We start from the raw sequence: 20,945 nt of genomic DNA on the forward strand, positions 1-20,945 counted from the left end.
TTTGATGGCCTTACCAAGGTCGTATCTGGACTTCTTGTAGACCTCTGTATCATCGGACGTGAATGCCCGGTGTCTGGACTTCAGAAGAGTGCGGATCTCATTGTTCATCCAAGGTTTCTGATTGGGAAACACTCGGAAGGTTTTTGTAGGGATGCAGTCCTCCACACATTTCTTTATGAAGTTTGTAACGACTGTGGCGTATTTGTTCAGGTCCGTTGCCGAGTCCCTGAACATTGCCCAGTCTACAGACTCCAAACAGTCCTGGAGTTGTTCCTCTGCCCCCACCCCCCCACCCCCACCCCCCCCCCCCCCCCCCCCCCGACCAGCTCTGTACAGTCCTCACATCTGGGGGTGCGTTCTTCAATTGCTGCCTATAGGCAGGAAGAAGCAGCACAGCGGTATGGTCGGATTTACCGAAGTGAGGGTGAGGGATAGAGCGATAGGTGGTGTAGCAGTGGTCGAGGGTGTTTGGTCCTCTGGTGCAGCAGGAGACATGTTGGTGGAAGTTAGGGAGCGACTATTCACAACTATTCATTGGATTTATCCAGGTTTTACTTCTACAGTCGATCATATACATCACAAATTTGGTCAGGAGATATTTCAGTTGAAATTTTAAAGTTAATTCTGAAGTGGGAATGATGGAAACAGCGTTTATCAATATTTTTTTTTAAATCGGGTGCGTACAAACTGGGTATCTTCATTGCTGTTCGCAACACATACATCTAATCTGAATGTCCGGTAATGTGGCGTTTTGACACCTTTAAACATATTGCCAAAAGAACATTTGCTGTAGTTATGTCCTTTGACCATCTCTCTGTCAGTTAGTGTAATGTTTAACCTGTCAGATGGGTATAGTCGGTTTAACAGCTATTATCATAAAATGCCTTTCGAAATTTCCTTGCAACCTGTATATTTCGTTATGGATAAATTATGTGGGAAGTGAGAGTGTTTATGTACCATGAATGTCATGATAATTTTCGTTCCTTCACAGAAAACATGCTTGCATCAATCTGTAGTGTGCATGGTTAAGCATATATGTTACCATGGTCCAGGATTTATTGACACAGGTTGATCATACGCTGAATAATCCGACCACATTTTTGTTTGGAAGTGGAAAGAAATAATAGAAATTGCATAATTGCAACGTGTAAAAAGAGTTGAGATTATAATTTTGCTGCATGTTATTGTGGTATATATAATGTCTTGATTGGCGAATATGTTTAGTTTGTAACTTTATTTGAAGCAGAAATAATATGTGAGTGCTTCATTGAGTATATTTCCGACTGATAACTACGCACTTTGTCCGAGCACATTATCGCACGCATTATGCAAACCATCTTAAATGACCAGCTAAACTGTCATTCGGCAACCTAAAAAGCTGCCTAGGTTGCCCGGCTGGCATCAGTGAAAAAAAGTTAAGTGAGAGCCCTGCTTGGTATAAATGTAAATTGTCCCTAGTGTGTGTAGGATAGTGTTAATGTGCAGGGATCGCTGGTCGGTGCTGCCTTGGTGGGCAGTAGGGCCTGTTTCCGCACTGGATCTCTAAACTAAACTAAACCAATTAGACTCGATCTATAAATTCACAGACGACACCATCGTAGTGGGCTGGATATCAAATAATGATGAGATGGGGTATAGATAGGAGATTGAGAACCTTGTAACCTGGTGCCAAGGCAACAACCTTTCTCTCAATGTCAGCAAGAACAATGAGATAGTGACCGACTCCAGGTACACACACCTCGGTATACATTGATATTGCCCAAGTAGATTGGTCGGTCCTAGTTCCCAGGAATAAGTCTCACCAGCAATTTTTCCTGGACCATTCACTTTGTAGGTTTTGCCAAGAAAGCAAACCACGCCTTCACTTCCTAAGAAGGAATTGGAAGTTGGGATGCATCACAGCCAGGTTTAGGAACAACTCTGTCCAAGACCGCCAGAAATTGCAGAGAACCATGGGCCCCACCATCATGCAAACCAACCTAAGATAGACACAAAATGATGGAGTAACTCAGAGGGACAGGCAGCATTACTGGAGAGAAGGAATGGGTGACTTTTCAGGTCGAGATCTTTCTTTAGACGTCTGAAGAAGGGTCTCGACCTGAAACGTCAACATTCTTCTCACCAGAGGTGTTGCCTTTCCCGCTGTGTTACTCCAGCATTTTGTGTCTTCAATGGAAACCAACAAATACCATACCCTTTATCTTCTATGTGCGCACTGTGGATGGCTTGATTATAATCATGTATGTGTTGGAAGAAACTGCAGATGCTGGTTTACACCGAAGATAGACACAAAATGCTGAAGTAACTCAGCGGGACAGGCGACATCTCTGGATAGAAGAAATGTTTTGGGTCGACACCCTTCTTCAGACTCATGTAATCGATTGTATTCATGTATAGTTTTTTATTGAATGGATAGCACGCAAACAAAAATCTTTTCACTGTACCTCGGTGCAGTTTTATCATTTAAAAATATATTGGATAGGTATATGGATGGGAAGGGAATGGAAGGTTATGGTCTGAGTGCAGGTAGATGGGACTAGGGGAAAATAAGTGTTCGGTACTAACTTGTAGGGCCGAGATGGCCTGTTTCCGTGCTGTAATTGTTATATGGTTATTATATGGTTACACGGGATAATATGCGCAGAGGGAGAAGAGGAGGGAAGAGACAGCAACCCTAAGACTTTTGCCTCCATCACAGTGAGGAGGTGCTTGGTGAACTCACTGTGGTGGATGTTAATTTGTGTTTATTGTGTGTTGTTTATTATTACATGTATGGCTGCAGGCAACGACATTTCCTTCAGACCGAAAGGTCTGAATGACAAATAAAGGATTCAATTCAATTCAATAATAAACTAAACTGAACTTCATGTTTTTGATTTCCATTTAGATTCATTGGATATGAACATTTTTGCCAGTCCGAAGAACGTATTTTTGAATACAGAGGTTTTGTTGGAATGTAAATTTACTGGGTTTAAAGCACCGCTCGACTTGAAAAATGTAGGTGTGCAGTGGTTCGGACCAGGCACGGAAGAAATCTATGTTTTTCAAATGGGAGCACATAGGCCCAAGAAACCTGGCACAGAAATATCCGACATTGATCTATCTAAAGGAGATGCTTCACTTCTGCTTAAAAATGTCCAATTCGCCGACGAAGGGAATTATACTTGTATTGTGTTTGTCACTCCCGAAAAGGCACGAAAGAGTTCGGAACTGCGAGTTTTAGGTAAAACACCGTCAACATTACCCGGGATGATCTGCACTGTTATTACTGAATCTTGGTGATTAAAATGGCTTTCACCAATTGGCCTTCATTGGCCAGCGTATTGAATATAGAAGTTTGGAGGTCATGTTGCAGTTATATAAGACGTTGGTGAGGCTGTATTTAGAGTATTGTGTTCAGTTCTGGGCACCATGCTGTAGGAAAGATGTTGTAAAACTGGAAAGGGTACAGAGAAGATTTACAAGGATGTTGCCAGGATTCGAGGGTCTGGGCTACAGGGAGAGGTTGAGCAGCCTGGGACTCTATTCTTGCAGCGCAGGAGGATGAGAGGTGATCTTATGGAGGTGTATAAAATTATGAGAGGAATAGATCGGGTAGACACACAGAGTCTCTTGCCCAGAGCAGGGGGATCGAGGACCAGAGGACATGGGTTTTAAGGTGAATTGGCCCTCTGTAAATCACCTCTAGTGTGTCGAGAGTGGATGAGAAAGAAAGGATAACAGAACTAGTGTGAACGGGTGATTGATGATTGACGTGGACTTAATGGACGTAAGGCCGAATTCAATGCTGATTCTCAAATAAAATTGCGAATGCAAAATTGTATAAAGAGTGACCACGTCAAAAGTATTTTAGTGTTCTCATTAATATATCCGACATATACTTAGCTGAATAATGTGGCAATCTAAATCTGCACGTCGTCAAAGGCACTAAATTATAGGAAAGGAATGGTCGGCATGGACTCGATGGGCTGAAGGGCCTGTTTCCAAGCAGTATCAATCTATTAATCAAAAATCAACGTTAATTGACTTTTGAGGGTAAGGGAAATCTATTTTTATTAGGGCAAGAGTTGAAGGAAGGAAAGTGGTCCATTTTGTATTAGCCCATCAATAGGTTAATATAGGACACATAGGTTTAAAGTGAGAGAGGAGAGAGGAAATATTTAATAGGAACCAGAGGAGCAACTTTTTCACAGAGGAGGTGGTGAGTGTATGGAACAAGCTGCCTAACGAGGTAGTTGAGGCAGGTACTATAACAACATTTAAAAGACATTTGTACATGGATAAGAAAGGTTTAGAGAGTTATGGTCCAACACGGGCAGGTGGGATTAGGACGGCACAGTGGCACATCTGGTAGAGTTGCTGCCTCACAATGCAGGAGACCCGGGTTCAATCCTGACCATGGGTGCTGTCTGTATGGGGTTATACGTTCTTCCTGTGACCACGTGGGTTTTCTCCAGGTGCTTCGGTTTCCTCCCACACTCCAAAGATGCGCAAGTTTATGTTAATTGACTTCTGCAAAATAAAATTGTAAATTGTCCATAGAGTAGGATCGTGCTAGTGCACAGGGCGATCGCTGTTTGGTGCAGACTCGTTGGGCTGAAGGGCCAGTTTCCACGCTGCATGTCTAAAGTCTAAACTAGTGTAGGTGGGGCACTTTGGTCATTGTGGGCAAATTGGGCTGAAGGGTCTGCTTCTGTGCTGTATGACAGTGGCCCTTAGAATTAAGAGTCTTATAATGTGACTTAGATATTTCTGGTAATACACTGCATGGCAACTAACCCGAGGTTGCACTTGTCTTTAATACAGCTCAGCCGAAGCTGCATTTATCCACACAACACGTTACCATTGAGACTGGTGCGGAGAAGCTGGTGACGTGTGATGCTACGGGATTTTACCCTGAGACACATAACATCTACTGGGAAAAAGTATCCAAGGATAAGACTGAGAAACTAAGCCCCGATATCTTCACCACACGTCCAGTTCGTAATCCGGATAAAACCTTTAATGTCTCCAGTGCAATGAGAATTGAACCAACTCTAGTTGATAATGGCAATGTGTACAAGTGTGTCGTGGAGCATAAATCATATACTGACCCTCTCTCGCTCGAGTTGAAACTCACAGTCAAAGGTATGTTACATCCTTTGGAAAAGTATGGTTTAGTTTGTTATTGCCAAATCTACCGAGGTACAGTTCAAAGCTTTGTTTGTGTGCTCTCGAGTCCAGAAAAGATTAGTTTAGTTTAGTTTATTGTGTGAAAAGTGAAAAGCTTTTGTTTGCATGTTATCGAGTCACAGAAACATCGAAAAGTTGGTGCAGGAGTTGGCCATTCGGCCCTTCGAGCCAGCATGATCATGGCTGATCATCTAAAATCAGTACCCCGTTCCTGCTTTTTCCCCATATCCCTCGATTCCTTTAGCTCTAAGAACTAAATCTAACTCTCTTGAAAACATCCAGTGAATTGGCCTCCACTGCCTTCTGTGGAAGAGATTCCCAACTCTCTGAGTGAAGAAGTTTTTCCTCATCTCAGTCCTAAATGACCTACCCCTTATTCTTAAACTGTGACCCCTGGTTCTGGACTCCCCAACATCGGGAACATTTTTCCTGCATCTAGTCAGTACAGTCCTTTAAGAATTTTATGATTTTACTAGACTAAGTGGGACCCGTTGGGTCCCATGTGCACAGGGGAGTGCTTGTCACCCAATGTAATATTCCACCTCTCCACCAATTCCAATATTGGTGGCCAGTGGGGGGGGGGGGGGCGGAAACAAAATTCAATTGCAGTTTCGTACCACTTCAAGCAGAGTGCAAGGCCACCAAACGCTAGTGCTGTTTAATACCATTTCAAGCAGGGTGCAAGACCACCAAATTCAAGTGCAGTTTCATATCACTTCAAGCAGGGTGCAAGACAACCAAATTGAAGTGTAGTTTCATACAATTTCAAGTAGGGTGCAAGGCCACCAAATTCAAGTGCAGTTTTATACCATTTCATGCAGGTTGCAAGGCCACAAAATTTAAATGCAGTTTCATATAATTTCATGCAGGGTGAAAGGCCACCACATTCAAATGCAGTTTCATACCATTTCAAGCAGGGTGAAACCACCATAAAACCACACAAAACACCACATAAACACCACACTCACAGTTCAGTGTGTTCAGTTGATTCACAGCTCAGACAGAGTCGTGACCTCTCCCTCCCCATCTTGCTGAGACTGAGCCACACCCACACTTCCGGGTTTTATAATCCCTCCCCCTCCCACCGGAAGGGGCGTGGCCTTCATGGCGTGATTGACAGGAGAGAGATTCTCAACATTATTTTAAACACCAATAACACTTTTATTTTTCATTGATGGGAAAAATCCTCTGCACCTGATGAGCGGAGGGGGACTGAGTAAGATGGCCAAAAATCACAGCTATAAGTGGTAGCGTTTTATCTAAAATCAATATACATTGAAAACAGGAAGTTGTCAATTTACCACCACCAACAACCATTTGCAGTGCAGCATTTCAAAGCAGTTTCCACCGCCAACAACCATTTGCAGTGCAGCATTCCAAAGCAACCACATTTACATTTTCAAACCACATTAAGGGCACTCACAGTTGAGTTGACATGTGTTCAGTGTTATTCACAGCTCAGAGAGACATGGCCCTCTCGCTTCCTCCATCTTGCAGAGACTGAGTGAGGCACAACACTTCCGGGTTTTATAGTCCCTCCCCCTCCCACCAGCAGGGGCAGCAGGGAGAATGTCAACATTTTTTTTAACATTAATAACTCTTTTATTTTTCATCGATGGGAAAAATCCTCTTGTCCTGCGCAGTGGAGTGGGACTTTGAGTAAGATGGCCAAAAATCACAGCCGTTAGTGGCAGCGTTTTTTCATTAATCATGAAACAGAAAAACATGAAGTGGTCAAGATCTATGTCACTTTTAGTAACATAGATAAGAAAAGATCCCCTCTCATCTTTCTAAATTCCAGTGAATAGTAGTCCAGAAAAGATTAGTTTGGTTTAGATTATTGTCACGTGTACCAAAGTGCAGTGAAAAGCTTGAGTTGTATGCTAACCAGTCAGCGGAAAGACTATACCTGATTACAATTGATTCATTCACAGTGTTCAGATCCATGACAAATGAAATAACATTTAGTGCAAGATAAAATCCCGTAAAGTCCGATTAAAGATAGTCCAAGGGTTTCCAGTGCGGTTGCCAGTTGCGCAGGACTGTTGTCTAATTGTTGAGAGGATAGAAACATAGAAACCTGCACCGCCATTCAATATGATCATGGCTGATCATCCAACTCAGTATCCCGTACCTGCCTTCTCTCCATACCCTCTGATCCCCTTAGCCACAAGGGCCACATCTAACTCCCTCTTATATATAGCCAATGAACTGGCCTCGACTACCCTCTGCGGCAGAGAGTTCCAGAGATTCACCACTCTCTGTGTGAAAAAAGTTCTTCTCATCTCGGTTTTAAAGGATTTCCCCCTTATCCTTAAGCTGTGACCCCTTGTCCTGGACTTCCCCAACATCGGGAGCAATCTTCCTACATCTAGCCTGTCCAACCCCTTAAGAATTTTGTAAGTTTCTATAAGATCTCCTCTCAATCTCCTAAATTCTAGAGAGTATAAACCAAGTCTATCCAGTCTTTCTTCATAAGACAGTCCTGACATCCCAGGAATCAGTCTGGTGAACCTTCTCTGCACTCCCTCTATGGCAATAATGTCCTTCCTCAGATTTGGAGACCAAAACTGTACGCAATACTCCAGGTGTGGTCTCACCAAGACCCTGTACAACTGCAGTAGAACCTCCCTGCTCCTATACACAAATCCTTTTGCTATGAAAGCTAACATACCATTCGCTTTCTTCACTGCCTGCTGCACCTGCATGCCTACTTTCAATGACTGGTGTACCATGACACCCAGGTCTCGCTGCATCTCCCCTTTTCCTAGTCGGCCACCATTTAGATAATAGTCTGTTTTCCTGTTTTTGCCACCAAAATGGATAACCTCACATTTATCCACATTATACTGCATCAGCCAAACATTTGCCCACTCACCCAGCCTATCCAAGTCACCTTGCAGTCTCCTAGCATCCTCCTCACAGCTAACCCTGCCCCCCAGCTTAGTGTCATCCGCAAACTTGGAGATATTGCCTTCAATTCCCTCATCCAGATCATTAATATATATTGTAAATAGCTGGGGTCCCAGCACTGAGCCTTGCGGTACCCCACTAGTCACTGCCTGCCATTGTGAAAAGGACCCGTTTACGCCTACTCTTTGCTTCCTGCTTGCCAGCCAGTTCTCTATCCACATCAATACTGAACCCCCAATGCCGTGTGCTTTAAGTTTGTATACTAATCTCTTATGTGGGACCTTGTCGAAAGCCTTCTGGAAGTCCAGATGATTCAGTTGCCTGATAACAGACTATACATGAATACAACCAAGCTGTCCACAGTGCTTGGATAAAGGGCACAACATTTAGTACAAACTTTAAAGTCCAATAAAGTCCAACTAAAGATCGTTTAAAGGTCTCCAATGAGGTAGATGGGAGGTCAGGACCACAATCTAGCTGATGAAACGGCCATTCAGTTGCCTGATAACAGCTGTATCTCTTGCCCGATGGGAGAGGGGAGAAGAGGGAGTGACCAGGGTGAGACCCTTGATTATGCTGGTGGCCTTGCCGAGGCAGCGTGAAGTGCAGATGGAGTCAGTGAAAGGGAGGTTGGCTTGCGCGATGGTCTGGGCTGCGTACACAACTGCAATTTCTCGTTGTCTTGGATGGAGCTGTTCCCGAACCATGTTATGATGTCTCCCAATAAGATGCTTTCTATGTCACAACTGTAGAAGCTTGTGAGGGTTGTTTGGGACATACTGATCATCTGAGCCTTATAAGGAAGTATTGGTGTGCTTTCTTGGCCTTAGCTTCAATGTGGCTGGTGCAGGACAAATTTATTTTGTTATTTATTCATAGGAACTTGGAGATATTTTACAGCGTACTTTATTAAAATGTTTCCAATAATATATATGAAAATATTTGTGTGTGCTTAATACATATCCTTCACTGAGATGTGCAGTGCTTTAACTGGGGTTTATCCTTTGACCAAGATAAGAACGGGAGGATTTAAGATGAGAGGGGAGAGTTATTAGAAACTTGAGAATAACGTTTTCAGAAAGAGATGGTGGGTATATGGAAGGAGCTGCCAGGGGAGGTAGTTGAGGCAACATTTAAAATACATTTGGAGAGGTTAGAAGGATATGGGGTAAATAAGGACAGGTGTCAAGAATCAAAAGTCAAGTCAAGAGAGTTTATTGTCATGTGTCCCAGATAGGACAATGAAATTCTTCCAAGTGTTTAATAGACATATGCTCCGAAAATGGAACAATTAAATTCTTACTTAGATGGACTACTGTAGATGGGGCATCTTGGTCAGCATGGAGAAGTTGGGCTGAAGGGCCTATTTCCATGCTGTATTACTCTCTTCCACCACAAGTAGATACTGTCTCAGCCATTGAGAATAAACATAATCCTGGCACATTTGTGGTTTGGTGGGGAAGTTTGGTGCTTGTCTTTCATTGACTGCCTAGTAATTCATACAGATTTGTGTGGCCCTGGCAGTGCAAGCTTTTGGGAGACCCTGATAGAAATATCTAACATGATTAGAGGCATTGATAGGTGTAGAAGTCAGAACCTTTATCCCAGAGTGGAAATGTCAAAGACTGGAGGACATAGCTTCAAGGTGAACAGGGCAAAGATTAAAGAATATGTGCAGAGCAAGTGTTTTTAAACAGAGAGTGTCTGGAACACGCTGCCAGGGGTGGTGGTGGAGGCAGATACCATAGTGGCATTAAATAGGCTTAAATCAGCACATAGATATACAGGGAATGGAGGGATATGGATTATAAACAGGCAGATTAATTTAATTTGGCATCATGTTCAGCATGGACATTGTGGGCCGAAGGGCCTGTTCCTGTGCTGTACTATTCTAAATTTGTTCTTTCCATATGCAGATAAAGTATAATTTTTTTCAGTTGCCTAGTTGCCATGAGTAATATTTTTCTGATTTTTTTCCTTTCTATGTACATTAGCTTAATCTCTTAATCTCTCCTTTCCAATATGCAGCAGCAGAATTTACTTTATTGCCAGTTCAGATCTGCGCTGACCAGCGATCACAACCCCCCCCCCCCCCCCCCCCCCCCACCCCGCCGCCCACCGCACTATCCTACACATTACGGACAATTTACAATCTTACCAAAGCCAATTAATTTACAGACCTGCACGTCTTGGATTGTGGGATGAAACCGGAGTACTGAGAGAAACCGACACAGGTCACAGGGAGAACGTACAAACTCTGTATACACAGCACTTGTAGTCACGATTGATCCCGGGTTTTTGGCGCTGTAAGGCTGCAACTCTACTGCTGTGCCACTATGCTGCATCTAAAACTAACTATTACACACCACTCTTCTGTATGTGTGGGTGAGTCGAGTCAGAAATTGAGGTGTGAATAGCCCTCTAAACCTTTGAGTTATTTTGATTGCAGCAGAAGTCATGGAATCACTAATTGGAATTCCTAGGCCTTTAATTAAAGGGGATATAAATTGCACAATTATGGTTTCAATGTTTTTAATAACTGTTTCCCCCCCCCCCCGCCCCCTTCCACCAAAATTCCTCCCTCCATGTTACATTTCACTCCTCCCCTTCTCTCCTTATCTGACATATTTTGTCTCCTTATCACCTCTAGCCTTTTGTCCACCCATCCTCAAATCAGTAAAAATCCCTCCTCACCTACCACTTTGTCCAACCCCTATTTTCTTATCATCTTTCCCCCACTACAATCAGACTGAAGGAAGGTCCAGACCCGAAACGTCACCTATCCATGTTCTCCAGAGAAGCTGCTGAGTTACTCCAGCACTCTGTGTTCTACACAACATTTTGGCATCTGTAGTTCCTCGTGTCGCCTCTTTAAAATCCTGTCCGCTGGTATTGTTATTTACTATTGGCAAAAATGAAGGAGTCTGCAAATAAAGAAGGTTATTTCACGTGGCGTGGTGTTTGTGAATATGCTGATTCTTAGTGTTTTACATTCCAGAACCTGTGGAATATTCGTCAACAGGGGCTATTCTTGGAGTTTTATTTGCTGCAATTATTCTATGCGCACTAATTGCCTTTGGACTCTATGTTTACCTCGTGAAATACAGACCAGGTAATATGACAAATGGAGAATGTTCCTCAATGCGTTGTAATTGTCTGCCTCGAGTTATAGCAGCTACAGCACGGAAACAGGCCATTCAGCCCACCACATCCACGCCGACCATCGAGTCCTCGTATACATAAATATCATTTCATTCAGCCCACTTTCCCATGAGCTCGTACCTGATCCTACCATATTCCTCGCACACAAGCAGAAAGTTACAGGGCACAATTAACCAAACTTTTTGGGGTGCAGGAGGAAACATAAACACCCAACATGGGGAACGTGTAAACTCCACATAGACAACATCGGAGGTTAGCATTGAACCCCGCCTGTGTGCTGTGTAAAGTACTGGAGTTGTGTGGCTTTTGTGATTCTTTGAATGCTTCTTGTTACATTTTCCCAACATGGAGGGCTGGTGATCTTTTAGTTTCAACCACAGATGACCCTGTGATGATTGTATACCCATATAGACGGCAGCCATGCTTGGAGCTTCTCTTTGAATGGCCCTCTGGGCATAACTTGTTTCAGTTATAATTTCAGAGATACAGTGTGGAAACAGGCCCTTCCGCGCCGACCACTGATCGCCCCATATACTAGTTCTATCCTTCTCACTTGGGTCAATGTACAGAAGCCGATTAACCCACAAACCTATACGTCTGTGGAAACTGGGAGAAAACCCACGCGGTCACAGGGAGAACGTATAAACTTCGTACAGACAGCATCCAAGGTCAGGATTGTTCTTCAGAAAGTACATTTAGATTGCCAAGTTTTAATTACCTGCTTTGTTTTGACTAGTTACTCCAGGGATCACTGGACCCAATGGACATCAAACCATGAAACATCTTGAAAAAGAAAAGGCCACTTGGTGGGTTTGTCCATTCCGACCTCGTGAAATTATAATTTACTTATACCTAAAGAGGAAGGGGGATCAGGTGAGAAAAACTATTTTAGATTGGGACAGCAGAAAATCTACTGAAAACAGAAATGGAATGATCAACGAAGAGGGTCGCAATGAAGCGAGGATTCTTATGAATTCAAATTGTGTCGATGCATCTTTTACACCATTGGATCCCAAATATGACACTAATGCAGATGGGATTTCCAGTGTGATGATCAATGTGGAAATATATCCAGATGTTAACAAGGATGCAGGGGCTGAATTAACCATTGAAGTTCAACATAAATCACTGAAACAGCCGATATCAAAGACTTTGATACTGGATGTTAAAGGAGGTAAAGTATAAATGTTTTCTTTAATCATTAATGTCTATATATTGTGATTTCATTCTGAATGTCTTCAGAGTCATAGAGTATACAGCGTAGAAACAGGCCCTTCAGCCCAACTTGCCCAAGCCGACCAACATGTCATTCAGTCTGGACACTTTGTCCCATCTGCCTGCGTTTGGTCCATATCCCTCTAAACCTGTTCTATCCATGTACCTGGCTAAATATTTCTTAAAAATTGTGATAGTACCTACCTCAACTATCTCGTCTGGCAGCTTGTTCCATACACTCACCACCTTTGTATGAAAAGGTTACCCCTCGGATTCTGATAAAATCTTTCCACCCTCCTCATCTTAAATCTATGTCCTCTGGTCCTCGATTCACCTACTCTGGGCAAAAGACTCTGTGCATCTCCCCGATCTATTCCTCTGATGATCTTCTACACCTCTATTTGATCACTCTCATCGTCCTGCGCTCCAAGGAATAGAGTCCTAGCCTGCTCAACCTCTCCCTATAGCTCAGGCCCTCGGGTCCTGGCAACATCCTCGTAAATCTTCTCTGCACCCTTTCTAGCTTGACAACATCTTTATTACAAGGTGTCCAAAACTGAACACAATGCTCTAAATGCGTGATTATGCGTTCATATTAACATCTATAATTTGTAACATTGATGTGTTTTATGAAATGAGAGCATGGAACAGCACAACACAGGAACGGCCCCTTTGGCCCACAATGTCCATGCTGAACATGATGCCAAGATAAACTAATCTCTGCTGCTTGCACGCAATCCATGTCCCTCCATTCCCTGCATATTCATGTACCTATCTAAAAGCTTCTTAAACACCACCATTGTATCTGCCTCCACCACCACCCCTGGCAGCGTGTTTCACGCTGTGTTTAACAATGAACCTTGCCCCTCACCTCTCCTTTAAACTTTGCCACTTTAATCTTAAAGCTATGCCCTCCAGTCTTTGACATTTCTACCTTGGGAAAAATATTCTGACTGCCTACCTTTTATCATGTATGTCTCGATGGGCCAAAGGGCCTGTTTCCATGCTGTACCTCTAAACTAAACTAAATCAGGACCGCTTTCTGGTTGGTAATAGGATGGTTCAGTTGCCTGATGACAACTAATACATTAGTAATAGTAATACATTTACAATGGGGCGACTAGAACTGCACGCAATACTCCAACTGCGGCCTAACCAAAGTCTGCAGACCTGCAACATGACCTGAATGCTTTTAGGAGATTCTCTCATCAGTCGACTCAAAGTCTCGGAAAATTCACACAGTAATGTAATATTTTCTTGCTTTTGTGAATTTCAACTAGTTGATTTGTTTGTTTTCTTTTCTCAAAGTGCCACCCAAGGTTTTAAACATCTTCAAACCTTCTTGCATCATTCACAATAAATCTGCATCTTTGATCTGTTCAATCACTGGGTTTAAACCGAGACCTTTACGTATCACGTGGCAACGAAAGAGAAAGAACATGGAGGCAGAAGAAATAGTTCGAATGAAGGAGGACAACAGGATAATTATTCACGGTGGTGACGGGAAGATGTCCACATATAAACATTACATCAGTGAGATGAAGCATGATGATGAATCCTACAGCATCACTAGTGTACTAGAGATAGTGCCTGATATACAGCAAGATCAAGACTCACTTTACACCTGTAAAGTACATCACAGCGGCACCAGTGACCAGGAGAGAGAAATCAAGTTAATGATTGCAGGTATATAATACTTCCATCTATGCCTTGTATTGACAGAGGGTGCAGAGTGCTTACTTATTTGGAATGGTGTCTTAAATATCATACCACGACCATTAATGTACGCAGAGTGTTTGAAGGCTCTGGGTCTGTACTCGCTGGAGTTTAGAAGGACGAGGGGGGGATCTCAATGAAACCTACTGAATAATGAAAGGCCTGGATAGAGTGGATGCAGAAAAGATGTTTCCACTAATGTGAGAGTCCAGGACCAGACTCAGAGTAAAAGGATGTACCTTTAGAATGGAGATGAGGAGGAATTTCTTTAGTCAGAGGTTGGTGACTCGGTGGAGTTCATTGCTACAGACAGCTGTGGAAGACAAGTCATTGGGTTTTTCAAAGTGGACATTTATAGGTTCTTGATTAGTAAGAGTGTCAAAGGTTATGGGGAGAAGGCAGGAGAATGGGGTTGAGAGGGAAAAATAGATCTACCATGATTGAATGGAAAAGTAGACTAGATGGGCCGAATGGCCTAATTGTGCTCCTATAACTTATGAGCGTATAAATCATCTAATGATATAGAACGTAGAACAGTACGGCACAACCGCTCGACACACAATGTCTGACCAACACTCATATGCCTGCACATAATCCATATCCATGTGCCTATCCAAAAGTCTATTAAATGCCACTATCCTTTCTGCCCTCAACCACCATCCCCGGTAACGCGTTCCAGACACTCACCCCCTTCTATATTAAAAAAAATTGTCCCACACATCTTCTTTAAAATTTGCCCCTCACACCTTAGAACTATGGCCTCTAGTATTTGATTTTTCTATCCTCTTTTTTCCAGACAGAGGCTCTGACTGTCTACCCTATCTATGCCTCTCCCGATTTTATGTACCTCTATCAGGTCTCAGACCTTTTTGACCACCCGATCTACCTGCAATTCCACCTTCAAGGAACCTTGCACCTGAACTCCTACATCCCTCTACTCTACAACACTCCCCAGAGCCCTACCATTCACTATGTTGGTCCTGCCCATGTTAGACTTCCCAAAATGCAACATCCTACATTCTCTGTATTAAATTCCATCAACCATTCCTCAGCCCACCTGGCCAATCGATCCAGATCCAGATCCAGCTGCAATTCTTCACAACAATTTTCACTAACTGCAAAACCACCCATTTTTTTTAACCTTATGTTTCTGCCGAGAAGTATAGATTCCTTAATTTATTTTCTAGCATTAACCTTAGAACTATAATCTGCACTCTGTATCTTCCCCTTTGTTCTATCTATTGTACTTGAATTTGAATTGATTGTGTTTATGCCTGGTACTGATCTGATCTGATCTGGTGGAATTGCCTGCAAAGCAAAGCTTTTCACTGTACCTACACATGTGACAATAATACACCTGAACCTACACCACGTGATTTTACTAGAATAAGATCTTCTGCTATGTGATGCCGAATTGTTTCAATTTATATTCCCTGGGTTGACAGAGAGACATTTTGTCCAGTGTGAATAGCCCAGAATTGTTCATTCTGAAGTCTAGTAAACATTTGGCTTGTAGCAGGGACGGGATCAGAGGGAATTTGATGTCTAGAGTGATGTATTTAACTAAAAAACAGTTGTATGTAACTTGTGCTGCAGCAACATGCAGATCTTTAGTCAGGTCAGGCTTCTCTTAGAGTCATAGAATCATAGAGTGATACAGTGTGGAAATAGGCCCTTCGGCCCAACTTGCCCACACCGGCCAACATGTCCCAGCTCCACTAGTCCCACCTGCCAGCATTTGGTCCATATAAGGTTCATTTATTGTCACAGACACCAATTGGTGTAGTGAAATTCAAGTTGCCATTGCAGCACATTAATAAGAATACAACATAACATTATAAAGAAATTTAACATAAAACAAAAAAGCATCCCCCCACAATGGTTCTCACTGTGAGGGAAGGCACAAAGACCAGTCCCCATCCCCTTGTCCACCCATGGTCGGCGACCCGCGCAAGCCATCGCCCGCTCCGCGATAGCGCTCCAGCGCTGTGCCGCCGCCGAAGCCGTGGCCGGTCCCATCAGGAAACGCCGCTCCAAACCCGATGGTAGGCCGCGATGACGGGTCGAAGTTGCTGCTCGGAGGAAAGCTGCCTCTCCGACCAGGTAGGGACTGAGAAATACAGTTTCACCCGCCCCCCCCCCCCCCCATACTTAAAAGAATAGACCTTCAAACAAATTTTTTTTTTAACAAACTAAACATTTTTTAAAGGAGTGAAAGGACGGACAGCTGCAGGCAGGGCAGCCACACCCAACTGGACGGCCCCCCCAATATCCCTCCAAACCTGTCCTATCCATGTGCCTGTCTAACTGCTTTTTAAGTGTTGGGATAGTCCCTGCCTCAACTACGTCCTCTGCCAGCTTGTTGCATACGCCCACCTCTCTTAGTGTGAAAAGTCACCCCTCCGATTCCTGTTAAATCTTTTCCCCTTAACCTTATACCTGTCCTCAGGTCCTCGATTCCCCTATTTTGGGAACGAGACTGCATCTACCCGATCTATTCCTCTCATGATTTGATACACCTTTATAAGATCACACCTCATTCTCCTGCACACCAAGGAATAGTCCCAGCCTACTCTCCCTTTAGCTCTGACCCTCTATTCCTGGAAACATCCTCGTAGAATTTTCTCTTTGCCATTGTGTAGGAAGGAACTGCAGGTGCTGTTTTAAACCGAAGATAGACTGTCTGAAGAAGGGTCTTCGACTTTGGATCAGTCTTCACTAAAGAGGACACAAACAATCTCTCTGATGTACTAGTAGATCTAGGGTGACGAAGGAACTGAAGGAAATGCACATTAGGCAGGAAATGGTGTTGGGCAGACTGATGGGACTGAAGACTGATGAATCCCCAGGGCCTGGACTTTCAGCATCCCAGGGTACTTCAGGAGGTGGCTCTGGAAATTGTAGACGCATTGGTGATCATTTTCCAATGTTCTATAGATTCAGGATCAGTTCCTGTGGATTGGAGGGTAGCTAATGTTATCCCACTTTTTAAGAAAGGCAGGAGAGAGAAAACAGGGAATTATAGACCAGTTAGCCTGACATCTGTGGTGGGGAAGTTGCTGGAGTCAATTATTAAAGATGAAATAGTGGCACATTTGGATAGCAGTAGCAGGATCGGTCCGAGTCAGCATGGATTTACGAAGGGGAATTCATGCTTGACTAATCTTCTGGAATTTTTTGAGGATGTAACCAGGAAAATGGACAAGGGAGAGCCAGTGGATGTAGTGTACCTGGACTTTCAGAAAGCATTTGATGAGGTCCCACATAGGAGATTAGTGGGAAAAATGAGAGCACATGGTATTGGGAGTAGTGTGCTGACATGGATAGAAAATTGGTTGGCAGACAGGAAACAAAGAGCAGGGATCCTTTCAGAATGGCTGGCAGTGACAAGTAAGATACCGCAGCTATTTACAATATACAATAATGATCTAGATGAAGGGATTAAAAGTAACATTAGCAAATTTGCAGATGACACAAAGCTGGGTGGCAGTGTGAACTGTGAAGAGGATGCCATGAGGATGCAGGGAGACTTGGACAGGTTGGGTCAGTGGGCAGATGCAAGGCAGATGCAGTTTAATGTGGATAAATGTGAGCTTATCCAGTTTGGTGGCAAAAACAGGAAGGCAGATTATCATCTAAATGGTGTCAACTTGGGAAAAGGGGAAGTACAACGGGATCTGGGGGTCCTTGTTCATCAGTCACTGAAAGTAAGCATGTAGGTACAGCAGGCAGTGAAGAAAACCAACGTCTTCACCAACGTCTTATACAACTGCAACATGACCTAACTTCTCAATACTCAAACTGATCAAGGCCAATTTGCTGAAGGCATTTTTGACCTTCCGATCGACCTGTGACCCTACCTTCAAGGGACCATGCACCTGCACTCCTGCACTGCTCTACAACACTCCCCAAAGCCCTACCATTCACTGTGTCGGTCCTGCCCATGTTAGACTTCTCTAAAATGCAACACCTCACACTTCTCTGTATTAAATTTCATAAACCATACCTCAGCCCACCAGGTGCAGTAGTAGGCTATTCAGCCCTTCGAGCCAGCACCGCCATTTAATATGATCATGGTTGATCATCCAAAATCAATACACCGTACTTGCTTTTTCCCAATATCCCTTGATTCACTTAGCCCTAAGAGTTAAATCTAATTCTCTCTTGAAAACATCCAGTGAATTGGCCTCCACTGCCTTCTGTGGCACAGAATTCCAAAGAATCATAACTCTCTGGGTGAAAATGTTTTTCGTTCATCCCAGTCCTAAATGGCCTACCCTTATTCTTAAACTGTGACCCCTGGTTCTGGACTCCTCCAACTACCCCAACATTGGGAACATTTCCCCTGGATCTATCCTGTCCAATCCTCTAAGAATTTTACATGTTTCTATCAGATATCCTCTCATCCTAAATTCCAGTGAATACAAACCCAGTAGACCCATTCTTTCATCATCTGTCAGTGCCGCCATCCCGGGAATTAACATGGTGAACCTATACTGCACTCCCTAAATAGCAATATTGTCCTTCCTCAAATTAGGGGACCTAATTTCCACACAATACTCCAGGTGCGGTCTCACCAGGGCCCTGTACAACTGCAGTAGGACCTCCTTGCACCTAAACTCAAATCATGTTGACCTTCACAGCAAGAGGATTCTTCACTGCCTGCTGTACCTACATGCTGACTTTCAGTGCACACCCAGGTCTTGTTGCACCTCCCCTTGTCCTAATCTGACGCCATTCAGATAATAATCTGCCTTCCTGTTCTTACCACCAAAGTGGATAACCTCACATTTATCCACATTACACTTCTTAAACTGTGACCCCTGGTTCTGGACTCCTCCAACTACCCCAACATTGGGAACATTTTCCCAGGATCTACCCACTCACCCAACCTATCCAAGTCACCCTGCAGACTTATAGCATCCTCCTCTCAGCTCACACTGCCACCTAGCTTTGTGTCATCCACAAACCTGGAGATGTTACATTTAATTCATTTGTCTAAATTGTTAATATATATTGTAAATAACTGGGTTCCCAGCACTGAGCCATGCAGCACCCCACTAGTCACTGCCTGCCATTCTGAAATGGATCTGTTAATTCCTACTCTTTGATTCCTGTCTGCCAACCAGTTCTCTATCCATGTCAATACCCTACCCCCAATACCATGTGCTCTAATTTTGCACACTAATCTCTAGTGTGGGTGGCTTGTCAAAGGCTTTTTGACAGTCCAGATTTACTACATCCACTGGCTCTCCCTTATCCATTCTATTTGTTACATCCTCAAAAAATTCCAGAAGATTAGTTAAGCATGATTTCTCCTTCATAAATCCATGCTGACTTTGACCGATCCTGTCACTGCTTTCCAAATGCTCTGCTATTACATCTTGAATAATCGACTCCAGCATCTTCACCACTACCGATGTGAGGCTAACTGGTCTATAATTCCCTGTTTTATTTCTCCCTCCTTTCTTAAAAAGCGGGGTTACATTGGCTACCCTCCAGTCCACAAGAACTGATCCAGAGTCTATAGAACATTGGAAAATGATCACCAATGCATGCACGATTTCTAGGGCCACCTCCTTGAGTACTCTGGGATGTAGACCATCAGGCCCTGGGGATTTATCTGCCTTCACTCCCAATAGTTTATCTAACACCATTTTCTGACTAATTCCCTTCAGTTCCGCCCTCCCACTAGATCCTCGGTCCCCTCGGGAGATTGTTTGTGTCTTCCTTAGTGAAGCACTCGTTTAACTGTTCTGCCATATCCTTGTTTCCCATTATAAATTCACCTGTCTCTGAGTGTAAGGGACCTACATTCATCTTCACTAATCTTTTTTTTAATTCATACCTAAAGAAACTTTTACAGACAGTTTTTATATTCCCCACATATTTTATTTCATGCTCTTTTTCCCCCCTCTTAATTAACCCCTTTGTCCTCCTCTGTTGAGTTCTAAATTTCTCCCAGTCTTCTGGTTAGCCGCTCCTTCTGGCCAATTTATATGCCACTTCCTTGGATTTAACACTATCCTTGACTTCCCTCGTCAGCCATGGTTGAGCCGCCTTCACAGTTTTATTTTGTCGCCAAACAATTTCTGGAGTTTATCCATGCGGTCTTTAAATCTTTGCCATTGCATCTCTATTGTCAACCCTGTAGGTATAATTTGCCAGTCTATCCTAACCAATTCCCGTCTCATAAAGTAAAGTATAAAGTATCCTTTATTGCCATTCAAACGGTCTCCAGTTTGAACGAAATTTCATAGCTTGCAGTCATAACAGAGAATAAAACTACAGGACACACAATGAACACAGTTTAACATCCACCACAGTGAGTCTACCAGGCACCTCCTCACTGTGATGGGAGGCAAAAGTCTTAAAGTCCTTGTCACTTCCTTCCTTGTTCTCCCTGTGCGTTGAGGTGATCCAGGCTTTCGATGTTGGGCCCCCCGCCGGGTGATGGTAAGTCCCGCGGCCGAATCTGTGCTCCGAGAACGGGCCGGTTCAAACTCCGCTGCTCGGGGTGGACGAAGCTGCCACCCTCCAGTCCAGCGGACGAAGCTGTTGTTGCGGGAGCTCCGGAGAATCAGTCACCTACTTGTGACCTGCGAGCTCCCGACGTTGTCGTCCACTGGGCCCGCGGCCGAAGCCTCCGAGGCCCCGAAGTCGGTTCGCTGCCACCGCAGCGCCACCACAGCCCCGAGGTCGGTCAGCTTCGCGTTGGTAAGTCCTGGCTCTGCCTCCGGAGCCTCGAGGTCGGTCCCATTTGCAGG

General features: G+C 43.8%; 1 protein-coding gene across 3 annotated transcripts in view; it reads left to right on the top strand.

Annotated features, from left to right (window-relative positions):
* The window catches only part of LOC116984368, a 116,695-nt gene that overhangs the window by 16,347 nt on the left and 79,403 nt on the right, over window positions 1-20,945 (top strand). For all 3 annotated transcript variants that reach the window (XM_033038524.1, XM_033038525.1, XM_033038526.1), the window contains exons 2-3: window positions 2,888-3,223; window positions 4,807-5,127. In XM_033038524.1, coding sequence (XP_032894415.1) covers window positions 2,888-3,223; window positions 4,807-5,127 — 657 coding nt within the window. The remainder of the gene's footprint in view (window positions 1-2,887; window positions 3,224-4,806; window positions 5,128-20,945) is intronic.

The sequence above is a fragment of the Amblyraja radiata genome, chromosome 20 (assembly GCF_010909765.2).
Source record: "Amblyraja radiata isolate CabotCenter1 chromosome 20, sAmbRad1.1.pri, whole genome shotgun sequence".
NCBI classification, from domain to species: domain Eukaryota; kingdom Metazoa; phylum Chordata; class Chondrichthyes; order Rajiformes; family Rajidae; genus Amblyraja; species Amblyraja radiata.